Source organism: Lepisma saccharinum, chromosome 10 (assembly GCF_977018435.1).
Source record: "Lepisma saccharinum chromosome 10, izLepSacc3.1, whole genome shotgun sequence".
NCBI classification, from domain to species: domain Eukaryota; kingdom Metazoa; phylum Arthropoda; class Insecta; order Zygentoma; family Lepismatidae; genus Lepisma; species Lepisma saccharinum.
In genome coordinates this window covers 158,526-173,172 of record NC_139238.1, presented here as the reverse complement: position 1 = coordinate 173,172, position 14,647 = coordinate 158,526, and the positions used below count along the sequence as shown (strand labels likewise).

The window sequence follows — 14,647 nt, the reverse complement described above, 5'->3', positions numbered from 1 at the left end:
TAGCTCGGGCGGCAAATTAGTTATACGAGACATGTTGTTATTATTATTATTTTTCACTCTATGTTATTTATATACCCTACCCCAATTTTTTGTTTCGTGTTCATGGCGATGGTGGTAGAGTGCCACACACGTAAATTTGCCGTTGCGTAGAAACGAATTTTCGTTTCGTCCCCCTCTCTCTTAGCATCATGTGTTCTACCCTGCTCGATAATCTTCGCTATTGTTGCCACATTGTTATTCTATTCCTGGACACACTCGCGCAAACATCATTGAAAACAATTGAATAGCGCTCCAGCTCGCGGTTCCCACCGTTCGGTAGGGACGCTAATGTGGCAATATAGCACGGCGTAGTGCTTGCTTTTTTTTATGCAGTGCATGTTTATTGGCTAGCTAGTAACTAGTGTTGCCAACTGTAATAATGAAGTACTATTTCTGTCATGGAAGGGGAAAAGGCAGGTAAAGTGGCGGTGAGTTTTGTTGGACTGGAAGCACCATATTTTTATTTTATACTAAGTATTTGACCGGTTTGACGTTGTGTGCGTGTATTGCGTGTGTGTATGTAAAAGTGTGTGTTTGCTAATGAACGTTAAATTCCATAATGCCTCCAGTTCTGTTGAAGTTGAAATCAAAAACCTTGCATAGCCAAGCTCGGGAAATTCTAAGCAACGTGCACGAGTTCATGAAGGAAGAAGCCAGTCATGGTGTTAGCATCCCAATAAAGCATTTTGGCAAGAGAGCAGCAACAAATTGTTCATATTTCATAATTTTGGAATTATTCAAAATAAATAAATTATGTAGCTCCAACATTATTTCAACTCTGGCTCCGGCACGTGTTCTTGTAGAAATTGCATAGAGGAGGCTGTTATTTTTGCTGCTTAATGCGATACATATTGTTTTCTGTGTTAAAATTGCCATGCTTTGATGGGTGATAAGCCTATTGAAAACTGTGATCGAGCGAGATATTTTTTTGCGCTGAATAGTATTGAAATAGCATAAGAAGTCTTATTATTTATTTTATATTTTGATGTTTTAGTTAGGAATATATTGATTTTCAATTTTCCGTTGCTGCGTAATGACCAGGGGGGTCGAAATAGAGCGGCATCTGCCGCCACCTCCCAGGGAGGCAAAATGACTAGCGCCGGCCCTGGTTCATAACAAAAGAAAAAGCCGCGCAGCTTATCGTCTAGTGGCAGTATATGTACTTGTTATTGTTGTGGAAGCCGGCATTCTTTGTAAATGTACAACAAAGGCAACCGACTGTCGCCGATCTCAGAGAGGAAATAATAATACTGCTTCAGGAGGAGTGTTATGGTGCAATTGTAGCGGTTTAACACGTTGGCATGTTATTATCTGCCGTTGCAGTTCCATACCAGTGTATACGGGTTTTGGAAGTGAAAAGTTAGAACGCCACCAGTGCATTAATGCAATGAAAAATAATATATATATTTTTTTATTTTGTTTGAAATTACTCAAATAAGGAATCGTATGAAGAAGTCTTCTTTGCAGCATTTTTGGTAATTTTACTTATGTGTTAGTTCATATTTTGCGAATTTTTAGTCTATATGTATGTAGCTACATACAAAGTTATTTGTTAGTACATATTAATCCTAGTCCTGGTATAATGCATGACGTTTAAAACTCAACGTTAGATAGACCTGAATTCTCTAATTTTATTGTTGTACGTAACAGCTGTGCATCGGCGCACTGCAGCGATTTTTTTATCTGCTCTATTAGCAACACTGTTTTTTTTAGTTGTTTCGCGTATCGCACGGTAGAATTATCTGTGCTGGACTCTACCCAGTGCGGCGACCCGTTCACCCAGCGATGCGTCTCTGCTCACGAACCTTTCGAAAGCTGCGTGCTCTAACTTTCTGTCTGCTTCGTGACGTGCATCCAGATCCGTCTGCGTGGTGTTGTAAGCGATGTCGTGATTTTTGCATGCGGCGTCCAACGGATTCACACCCTTGTCCCCTCTCTCCAATTTTTTCTCGAGTTTGGTACCCGGTCTGCAGTACTGGTAGCCAGGTAAATGCATCTCAAAAGGTAACTTGTCTGGATATTGCAACGTTCGCCTCGGAAATAAAACCACTCGACGATTGTCGTGAAAATTCAGTCGTTGTGTTCGACGACGCCATCCTGGAAAATCAAAATGAAATTCGCAACTTTTTCACGCAAGGTCGTCACAAAAAAAAATGGATTGCTTCTACCTAGCTCAAACGTTTTCCAAAATTCCAAAACAGTTAGTACGCGACAACGCTAATTTCATATGTTTGTTTCGTCAAGATCACACCAACCTCAAGCACGCGTACGATGACTACGTAGGCGGAGACATGAACTACAATCAATTTTCGGAACGCTGCTGCTCTACTTGCTGGAACGGTGACGATTTCGGATTCGCGACGATCGACATGACGAGGAAACCCAACGACGGAAAATACAGAAACAAAATCAACGACTTTCTAAACGTTGCAACGTTGTGAGAAACGACGTATATAAATAAACGTTTATTTATATACGTCGTTTCTCACAACGTTGCAACGTTTAGAAAGTCGTTGATTTTGTTTCTGTATTTTCCGTCGTTGGGTTTCCTCGTCATGTCGATCGTCGCGAATCCGAAATCGTCACCGTTCCAGCAAGTAGAGCAGCAGCGTTCCGAAAATTGATTGTAGTTCATGTCTCCGCCTACGTAGTCATCGTACGCGTGCTTGAGGTTGGTGTGATCTTGACGAAACAAACATATGAAATTAGCGTTGTCGCGTACTAACTGTTTTGGAATTTTGGAAAACGTTTGAGCTAGGTAGAAGCAATCCATTTTTTTTTGTGACGACCTTGCGTGAAAAAGTTGCGAATTTCATTTTGATTTTCCAGGATGGCGTCGTCGAACACAACGACTGAATTTTCACGACAATCGTCGAGTGGTTTTATTTCCGAGGCGAACGTTGCAATATCCAGACAAGTTACCTTTTGAGATGCATTTACCTGGCTACCAGTACTGCAGACCGGGTACCAAACTCGAGAAAAAATTGGAGAGAGGGGACAAGGGTGTGAATCCGTTGGACGCCGCATGCAAAAATCACGACATCGCTTACAACACCACGCAGACGGATCTGGATGCACGTCACGAAGCAGACAGAAAGTTAGAGCACGCAGCTTTCGAAAGGTTCGTGAGCAGAGACGCATCGCTGGGTGAACGGGTCGCCGCACTGGGTAGAGTCCAGCACAGATAATTCTACCGTGCGATACGCGAAACAACTAAAAAAAACAGTGTTGCTAATAGAGCAGATAAAAAAATCGCTGCAGTGCGCCGATGCACAGCTGTTACGTACAACAATAAAATTAGAGAATTCAGGTCTATCTAACGTTGAGTTTTAAACGTCATGCATTATACCAGGACTAGGATTAATATGTACTAACAAATAACTTTGTATGTAGCTACATACATATAGACTAAAAATTCGCAAAATATGAACTAACACATAAGTAAAATTACCAAAAATGCTGCAAAGAAGACTTCTTCATACGATTCCTTATTTGAGTAATTTCAAACAAAATAAAAAAATATATATATTATTTTTCATTGCATTAATGCACTGGTGGCGTTCTAACTTTTCACTTCCAAAACCCGTATACACTGGTATGGAACTGCAACGGCAGATAATAACATGCCAACGTGTTAAACCGCTACAATTGCACCATAACACTCCTCCTGAAGCAGTATTATTATTTCCTCTCTGAGATCGGCGACAGTCGGTTGCCTTTGTTGTACATTTACAAAGAATGCCGGCTTCCACAACAATAACAAGTACATATACTGCCACTAGACGATAAGCTGCGCGGCTTTTTCTTTTGTTATGAACCAGGGCCGGCGCTAGTCATTTTGCCTCCCTGGGAGGTGGCGGCAGATGCCGCTCTATTTCGACCCCCCTGGTCATTACGCAGCAACGGAAAATTGAAAATCAATATATTCCTAACTAAAACATCAAAATATAAAATAAATAATAAGACTTCTTATGCTATTTCAATACTATTCAGCGCAAAAAAATATCTCGCTCGATCACAGTTTTCAATAGGCTTATCACCCATCAAAGCATGGCAATTTTAACACAGAAAACAATATGTATCGCATTAAGCAGCAAAAATAACAGCCTCCTCTATGCAATTTCTACAAGAACACGTGCCGGAGCCAGAGTTGAAATAATGTTGGAGCTACATAATTTATTTATTTTGAATAATTCCAAAATTATGAAATATGAACAATTTGTTGCTGCTCTCTTGCCAAAATGCTTTATTGGGATGCTAACACCATGACTGGCTTCTTCCTTCATGAACTCGTGCACGTTGCTTAGAATTTCCCGAGCTTGGCTATGCAAGGTTTTTGATTTCAACTTCAACAGAACTGGAGGCATTATGGAATTTAACGTTCATTAGCAAACACACACTTTTACATACACACACGCAATACACGCACACAACGTCAAACCGGTCAAATACTTAGTATAAAATAAAAATATGGTGCTTCCAGTCCAACAAAACTCACCGCCACTTTACCTGCCTTTTCCCCTTCCATGACAGAAATAGTACTTCATTATTACAGTTGGCAACACTAGTTACTAGCTAGCCAATAAACATGCACTGCATAAAAAAAAGCAAGCACTACGCCGTGCTATATTGCCACATTAGCGTCCCTACCGAACGGTGGGAACCGCGAGCTGGAGCGCTATTCAATTGTTTTCAATGATGTTTGCACGAGTGTATCAAGGAATGGAATAACAATGTGGCAACAATAGCAAAGGTTATCGAGCAGGGTAGAACACATGATGCTAAGAGAGAGGGAGACGAAACGAAAATTCGTTTCTACGCAACGGCAAATTTACGTGTGTGGCACTCTACCACCATCGTCATGAACACGAAACAAAAATTGGGGTAGGGTATATAAATAACATAGAGTGAAAAATAATAATAATAACAACATGTCTCGTATAACTGATTTGCCGCCCGAGCTACTATGTAAAATATTTAAACACGCAGTAAACGGAGATTGTGAGGATGTAGGGAAACTTGTAATCATAGCAAGAACGACGCCGGAATTTCGCATCCCTTGTGAAATGGTTCTCAAGGACCATCTTCGGGAGATCAGCGGCCTGAGGTGCGGTGATCTCAACATTCTGCTTTCGGCTGCAGGGGAAAAATTAGACGAGAAATTGGACAAACTGCACGAGGCAAGGCAGGGAAGAAGACGGTACACAGTAGATTGGTACAAGTCTGAGCAGGAGAAGAAAAATATCATTACGTACATCACCGCGTTTTCCGAAGCACGGACTTTCTTCCTCTGTTAAAAAATAATAATATATATACGTGTCAAAAAAAACAACTTGAAGTCGGCAATAGAAATATTTTTTTCCACACTTAGAGCACAGTTTGGTCGCACATATTCGCTTTCCCGGCACACAAGTACGACAGTGCCTTTAAAAACAGCAGTTTGGCACGTAGGGCAATTTTTTACAGAACGCATAATGCAGAGATTTTTGGGGGTATGTTATTTAATATCCAATGCTGTGCAATGCAAAATATAATTGTTCACTTTTTTTTAACTATTCTCTATGACCTTACTTGGGTTTTTTTTTCGTCAAATTATATGCTTCTAGTCTCCTATACAATACAATATACGAACAATATTGTCAACGGTATTATATTTGAGCGCGTCGCTTGTCACCTAAACACTACAGCTCACAGGTCGGCAAAATCTGACATGAAAGCAGATAATACGCTTATGCCTTATTTATATATAATTTTCACGGACGTACAATATTGTCAACGGTATTATATTTGAGCGCGTCGCTTGTCACCTAAACACTACAGCTCACAGGTCGGGAAAATCTGACATGAAAGCAGATAATACGCTTATGCCTTATTTATATATAATTTTCACGGGGGCGTACAATATTGTTAAGAGCGTTAGTTTTTGTAGAGCTCTCTTTTTCCATCTTTCCTCTATACAGTAAAGTTGTAGAAGACACAATTAGCTAACCTAGCATACAACATACCTTCCTAATTAATATGGATATTGTCACACATTCCTCTTATTTTATACTGTTGTAAATGGAAAAGATTATGTACGGTAAATGTTTTGTACATTATAGGGAAAAAATGCAAAATATCCCCCAATTTTAATTCGATCCACCTCTGAATCGAATTTTTACATATTCTCACGCCACCACATATTGTCCTATTTGCTTCTTTTACTTGCCTTGCTTAATTAACTCTCGCTAATTAGCATTTTTTTGGAAGAAGTCAACTAGAACAACATATGGCGGTATGAGAAATATGCAAATCAAAGAACATTTTAGCAATATATGGGCCCTAGCAATTAGCTTCGTCGACTAAGAGTACTCCTTCAAACATCTTCAGCTAGATCGTATTACTACGCGAGGACGTTTAAAATTTTTGGGTGTTGAAAAAGTTTGACGCTACTTTTTATTTCTATTGTTTGCTAATAGATGGCGCTAATAGTACCCCCTCCCCTGCCCTCTCCCCTCTTCTCCTCTGCTGTATGACAAATAGCACAAACATAAAAATCAAGATTTTGGAGAGCAAAACATAAAATTTGCATGCATCTGATATCGAACCGGGAACTTTTATCTTTCGGGGAGTCAACATTATTTTTTTACTCAGTCGTCATATAACATGAACACACGCAAAAATTCACATGTGCTTTTATTATTTTGTGTTCGGTAAGTACAAGTATATTCTTACATAAATTATTGTTTAATTTAATAAATTGTAAACTCGGAGCCTGCTATACTAACACTCCTTCTGTATTTCATTAAACTATTGAAAGCGAATGTTGCGTGCATGCGAAAATAACACAGAAAAAAAAGCGGATGGAAGCAATTTAAAATCACTGGGGCAAGGTCAGTATTACAAGAGCGTAAAAACACGTGCTTCCATTCAACTTCGAAAAATAAGAATGAATATGTGCATACAGAACACATATGCTTTCTTTTCACAGTTGTAAAAACATATAAATTGTACATGAAGTAAGTTACGGGAAGGCTCTCTCAATTAGGTACAAGTATTGTACAATTAGGTACAAATTGTTGTACAATTATTTTCCCCAGTTGTCCAGTTGGAGTTGGGGGGCATAACACTGGTACTATTTGTAATCACAGTGCTTACTCATGTATTTTGTTTAATATTTTATTTTAAATTCACTGTCAGAAACTAGTGTTACCTACTCTGTTGGTTGTCACTGTCAAGCTTCCAGTATTCGTACAGCGTAAAAAGCTATAACCCCCCTCTCAAAATATATACATTGTATACGCCAAGATGCTCAATAGCCTAGCAACACATCATGAAAAAACATGCCAAGAGGACCCAGTTGGTTTATAAGTCAGTGCTGCCAATTCCTATTTGTAGGTTAGCTTAGCCAGTGAAAAATCATATTGTTACGATATAGTAGAATTTTTGTAGAGTGGGTAGGCAACACCGACGAGCATCAAATGATGATTTCAAGCCTCAAATAATAATTTCGAGCCTCAAAAAAAAAGAAACATCCAATAAAATTGCCAAATATAAACAAAAGGCAATAGACCCCCCTCATAAAAGGCTACAGTAAACCCACAGTGTCGCCGACACTAGGCCCCCCAACAGTATTGCCAGACATAAAAAATACATGGACCCCTCAGGTCCTTTGATGAAAATTTACAGTGAAAAAACCCAATAAATTAACAACACTGTCAAAAAATCTACGGTAGTGTTGCCAGATGTAAACAGAGGACAATAAACCCCCCCCTCATAAAAGGCTACAGTGCCCCCCACAGTGTTGTCAACTCTGCCCTCAAAATATACATCATAAAAAGCTACAACAAGCGCCACAACCTTGGTGATTTTTTCGGGTAAGGAGTTGGTAACACTGCTCATGCCTTACAAGAAAAATCCATTAAGGCGATCGAGCTCCAAATGATGGTTCGAGCTCCAAATGATGGCCCAGTACCCGGCCACTAGGTCTACTAGGAACAGTAAAATAGGCATTTGTATTTGCATGCAATTGTAGTTTTTGGTGGAGGTGAATAATTCTAGATTGCAACAAGGTTACTGCAGCGTTTAACGAATTTTGGAAGTTTCTTGTAGTACCTCTTTCTTAATTTTCCAGGATAAATTCGTAAACGGAAACATTCTAGTGTTTTCCACCCCTCTTTTTCTCAAATTGAAATTAGGAATTGTGAAGTTCGCAGTCAACTTTGAGGCGCCGCGAACAACGTGGCAATAACCTTCCCCCACAATTGATTTTGTAAGTTCGTGCTTAAAACTTTACCGCGGCCTTTGAGGTAGCATATAAGATCAAACCCAGTCACGACTTTGGAAATAAAAAGCACCTTGCACATAATTTTACTCCTTTTCTAATTCTTGGATATTAGACTGAAATATCCCCACAAGTGAATGCTAATGTAACAAGTAAGATTCGCTTAGCTTATTTCGAAAAGCCAAATTAAAATTTCAGGTAGTTTATATTGGGTAGAGAAGTATGATTTTAATGCCACGAACATTTCTAGCACTCTTTCAACAGCAGGGAAAAGTGGCAGCCACCTTACACTTTACCCCCATATTCGTTTCTTCCATCCTTTAAAGCTGGATATTTTCTTGCAAGATCATTGTTGAATTTACACTTTCGCCTCGTTATTTCATGAAAGTAAATATTACTTAATAATCATAATTCTCACTACGCATTTCTGTAACGCGTATGTATAACTCGAAAAGGAACTGGCCGACCTCCGTGGTGGAGTGGTTAGCAAACCGCGCCACAACTCCAGAGGCCTCGGTTTCGAATCCCGGCCTTGGCATGGGTGTTCTTTGTGAGTGTCCTTCATCAAAATCTTATATCATCGCTCATATCCATCTTCGCGATTAGCCAAAAGTGGCAGAAAAGCGAAGTAAAATAAACCAAATCAATCAACCGAAAAGGAACTGCACAGACTACGTGCGTTCCAGAAGTCTCAGCGCTTAATACTAATGACTGGGGTGCGAAAATTTTCCTATGTGCCTTTTTTATTCATTTGTAGTAAAACATAGGCTTTCATGTTTAAACTTTAAAGTTCGTTTCATGAAGTTTCTATTCTGAAAACACGTTTCTATAGTGCCTATAAATTCCTATTTTGATGGTTAGTGCCTATTTTGCTTAATCGTGGCAAAAAATGGATATTTGCAATTTCTGCATACTTCAGCTTTTTGCGTGCCTTTGACTTTCCCTATAATGAAAGATGTTGATGTTGTACTGACCGAAATCTCGAATTCGCCAGATTTGATGGACTGAATTGGAATATTGTTTTAAATATTTTCTATGTTACAATGGTGCAAATTGTTTTAAATATTTTTTTGTTACAATGGTTTAAATTGTTTTTTCAACTCCGTATTTTATCTTATTTTCCTATTTAAGTCACTCTTCTTTCACGTTTGGCTAATTGTGACGATGAGGATGGGAACAAATTGATGCAAGGACACTCACAAAGATCACCATCCATGCCTAGGTCGGGATCCCAAAATATTTGCTGGGGAGATCGACAATCTGCCACTTAGCGTGCTCGACCACCAATATAGCTGTAATCTAATTAGCCTTGGTTCATATATAGTGTAAATCATAGAGATAACCAAGGTCTACTTTACAATTTGTAATTGAGTTGATTCGATATGTGACTTTTTCATAAAGCTAGAATGAGAAAGTAATGAATAAAATACTGCAAAAAGTATTTGCCTGATTACAAACTTTATTCATATCCTCTATATTTAAGGCAGAGATGTGAAAGTGGTGCCAAAATGTTGGAAAACTAACCAAGTTTTCTTGTTGCAGGTTTCAGTAACGTGGCTGTAGTGTAGCAGTGTCAGTGCCCAGGAAACCGGAAATGTTCACAAATAAGGAAAAAAAAGCTCAGTGTGTCCTCTGGTATCACGAGACCCGGTCACCAATAACAGTGCACAGGAACTTTCAAACAACGTATGGAAAGCTGCCGCCCGATGTCCAGAGCATTAAGTCGTGGTATTACAAGTTCAAGATCACAGGATCTGTTCCTGACTTGCCGAGAAGTGGCCGACCATCAACCTCAGCGATTTCATACAACGTATAACATCAGCCAAAAAGTTCTCTTCGTGATATCTTACAAAAGTAAAGTAAAGTAAAGTGTACCCCTGTGCATAGCACCACGCCATGAAGGCGTATAGGGGGTGTGGGTGTAACGCCCCACACTTTCTTGATCCGGTCGTGAGTGGGGGTGATGTGATCAGCATCACGCCCCTGACCGCCTTTACCCCCCAGGGTTTCCCCCAGGTACCCATGTTATTCGACGCTGGGTGGGCGCCGGGACCGCTTTCACCGTTAGAAAAGTTCCCGGATTTGAACCGGCCGGGGATCGAACCCGGGACCTTTAGCATGGTAGTCAGACGCGTTACCGACTGAGCCACCGCGGCCACTCGTGATATCTTACACAAACGTTTATTGTTTCGTGCATGCAAAGTGCAAATTGTACAGGCTTTGTTGCCTAATGATACCAGGGGACGCACTGACCTTCTTCCAGATTTGTGAACATTTCCGGTTTCCTGTGCACTGACACTGTTACACTACAGCCACGTTACTGAAACCTGCAACAAAAAACTTGGTTAGTTTTTCAACATTTTGACACCACTTTTACATCTCTACCTTACATATAGCAGATATGAATAAAGTTTGTAATGAGGGAAATACTTTTCGGACACCCTGTACATTTTAATCAAAGTGCGATTCTAATACTGAAATTTGCCTACAGAACGAACGGTGCTAATTTCAACTACTTGCTCCTTAATTTTAAATGTGAAGAACGTAGAAAAAGGGCATACGCTTGTATGGGTAGGTGAAACGAATAGTGTTTTGTAACAACTAAGCTGAAATATACTTATCACTTTATGCTATAGGTGAGGGAGAAAGTTTCGACAGTAATATATGTTTTACGATTTATTGATTACGCAGTGGGGCGGCCAATGCGGGGTTAGGGGTGGTCATACCCCCCCCTCCTCGCCGTTTCCCAGTATTCCTAAAAAGCGTCATCTACGAAAAGTGATTCTACTCCATGTAAATAACAAATTGAATCAATATGGAAACTTTTGTTTTTAATTGCAGATATAAATTTTTGTGAATGAACAAAATTTGCATATTTCACCAACTGAAGTTATTAGCATCTGTAGCCTATTTGCTTCACAGAAAAAAGAAGTATGTTTTTCCATTGTTAGCAGACACCACGAAGTACTTCACAATTCTATAATTATGATTATTTTAATCCAATCATATGTCTAGAACATTACATTTTATGTGTGAATGTCACATATGTAACGCTGCAATACCCCAAAAAAGAACGTCAAAGGTAGGAAAATATGGCAAAATGAGCCCGCCACTGAAGATTACTACAATAATAATTTGTCAAATAACAAACCTCTTGAAACCGTGTTATTCTGTAATCAATGTAATGACTCGTTTTAATGACAAGGCGAACTTAAGGCATCGTCACAGAAATGGTGACATAATGGGTACAAATTGGATGTAAACAATACTACGAAAAAATACATTTCGGATTACAGGAAGCGCAAAGACACTAAAAGCAAAGAATTTCTGAGAACGATGTAACAGCTTACTCCGCCATGAGTTCCAGTACGCACCTGAATCATTGATCGCAGACGGATGCTAACAGCCGATCAATACCACGGGACACCAGCACGGCCAACAATGGGAACACGTAGCTCCTCCAGTTCTGCAATCTACGTATCGTCGGTGCCTGCTTTTGCCAACATTTTCACACAAAATGCCTTCCACACGCGCTCGCTCATTCACTCGCACGAACTCCTTGTCTGTCCTTTCCGTGCTATGTTTGTTCGATACCTACAACTTGGCGGCCATGGAAACTTTGCTGTCTGCCAACAGATGTCTCTACATTCAACACTCCGTCTGGCGAGGAACAGGTTGCGCTTGTATTTGGTGGTGGTAGTGCGTTTGGTTTCATTTATTTCGAAGTGTAATGGGAAACAAAGTCTTGTTCTAACTCTTGTTGCAAGCAACGAGGGCCATGCCTACCGCCTCGAGCGATGAAATATTTTAATGTGAACCTATAAAAATCTACGAAAATAACGTTGATGATTTTTCAAATTTTGCAATAATTTCGATTTTATCTTTGCGCAAATGAATGGGTTGTTTCTGGAGAGAGGCAGCCTCCAGATGTTTGCAATATTTGGTAATTTTAGTTTTATAAACATTTAGGGCTTCCCTATTTAGTGCATTGCATTCCTTTCAATCCACATCCCTGCTTTTTTTGTCTCAGCTCGGACACTACTCGCTACAAAGGAAAAAAGTTGCACCACTACAGACATTGTACTGGTTATGTACATTCTGTAGAATACTGTGTACATTGATAAAATTGTTTTTAATTTTTATAGTCAGAAACGGTTGTTTGGCACTCGACAAAGAAATAGGGATCCCTATATCATTCAATGGTTTCTTCAATTTTTTTTAAAAAGAATTGCCTGAAGTACAATGGACTCTTTTTAAGGGGACACGAAAAAGTTTGAATTATCAAGAACATCACACCTTTGAATATGATTTTAAGGGCAATAAACTTCTGTTAGAATTATCGAGTAATGTGAATTAACAAGAGTCCACTGTTCTTTTAACAGGTACTATTATTATTCCAAAACTCAAGAAATTAAGCACAATATCAGACTCTGCAAATCGGAATTTATTTTACTGCGATGTTTGTCCTTCTTTATTTTTAATTGTCTTGAACATAAATACACAGGATGTGACCGTACAACACTGACAACTTCCACAGTGTGAACAAATTCCATGCTACACGTATGAGCCGTTGATATTAACATTTTTTCTATCCTATATGTATGCAACCCCATTTAAAAGCTTCTTGATTGCCTCTGGCATTTATTTTTACTGTAGAATAATATTCTAAAAGCAAATATACGCCGTGGAAAACAATATTATGCCAGCAGAGACTGCCAGATTGAAGTCACTTTTCCTATCCGTTCATTGTTCCCACTAGCCTGAAAATCCTGGAGCCAAAGAACACGGTCTCCGAAAGACTACGTCACCAAATGATAGGGTGTTCGAAAGACAGCGTCGCCAAAGGTCAGGGCGTCGGGAAGACTACGCCACCAAAGGACAGGGTGTTCGAAAGACAGCGTCGCCAAAGGACAGGGTCGCCGAAACACAGCGTCACCAAAGGACAGGGTCTCCGAAAGACTGCGTCGCCAAAGGACAGGGTCTCCGGAAGACAGTGTCGTAGTACGACAGTCTCCGAAAAATAAAGTTACGAAAAGACGTCGTCGTCAAAAGACAGGGTCACCGATAGACGGCGTCGTCTTACATAAAGGTTGCGCAGACGCTCTGGTAAGCTACTTTTCAAATCTTAATTTCTCACATAGCTTAGTGTATCATTTAACTGTTCTAATTAATTTCTCCACGCTTTGAAGTTACTTTCACAATCGTTTCTAGTGTTCTGAATCACTTCTTAAACAGACCGGTAAGATATGAGCGAGATAAAGCCACTTATTCAAGTTGAAAACTAAACATTTCATGTGGTAGGAAAAGTTGCAGTACAGGAGATTTTTATTAATATTTTAAAACATTATTTGTATTCTACTCTCATTCTCACAATATATTTTACTAAAAGGAAAGATTCATAATATAGACGGACACGGAATTGAGTTCAGCCGATGCGCGAGGCACCCCTGTAGAAACACTAACTACTAACTACAGAGAAAGAAGGACGGCTCCAGCAACGCTCAACGTTGAAATAAACCGCAGTTTAAGGTTGGTCGTGTTTGAAGGCATTTTCTGAGTTCTTCTTTTTTTGAGTTTGTGTTTTAAGTCCACTTTGTGCACAGTCAGAGGCGCAACCACAATTTTTTTGTCTGCGGAGGAGCAAGTACCAGGATAAACGTACCGATAGTAATAATAATAATAATAATAATAATAGGGTAACTATAATAACAATAACAACAATACTGATATAATAATAATTATTATTCTTATTCTAGTATTAGAATTAGTAGTAGTATCAAAGACGTTATTATCCTCACAAATTACGCAAAAACGGGGTAGAAGTCGGTGCTAAAACATTGAAATATTTTTTCAACACCCTCAATTGCACATTAGCTAATTATGGAAAACATGCACACAAACTGTATTTTTGAATGGCAGAAAATGAATGATAAATGCATTCCGAAGATAATGATTATTGTACATATAACATGTAAAACTTTCATGTACAAGATATGCGTTACACATGCAACATGGAGCGACATAAAATAAGAAAATACATATGCAACATGGTAACACTAAATTGTATACGTATTCAAATTTTATTGAATACATATATACAACACATATTATACAAATACATTACATTACAGAAAACAATTGTATTGCGATCAAGAAAATTTTATGATCCAATTTTTGCAATTGGAAACAATATTGATTTAATAGGACGCAAATAATTTCACTGGGCGCCATGGCATCCTCTCTTTTATAAACTTTTTTTCATTTAGATCGCTCGGCATCCATGGCCGACTCCCGCCGCTACCTAGCTGCGGCTCTGAACTTGATGAAATTGAGAGAAGCAGGTAT

General features: G+C 39.2%; 1 protein-coding gene across 3 annotated transcripts in view; it reads right to left on the bottom strand.

Annotated features, from left to right (window-relative positions):
* Positions 1-11,880, bottom strand: part of LOC145993728 (beta-1,4-glucuronyltransferase 1) — a 40,216-nt gene extending 28,336 nt beyond the window's left edge. For 2 of the 3 annotated variants that reach the window (XM_083129464.1, XM_083129465.1), the window contains exon 1: positions 11,677-11,880. In XM_083129464.1, the coding sequence (XP_082985590.1) occupies positions 11,677-11,685 (9 nt within the window). In that variant the 5' untranslated portion in view covers positions 11,686-11,880. Of the gene's footprint in view, positions 1-10,555; positions 10,630-11,676 lie in introns of those variants that run through there. The other variant, XM_083129467.1, reaches the window with a different exon arrangement.
* Between the last annotated feature and the right edge of the window lie 2,767 nt (positions 11,881-14,647).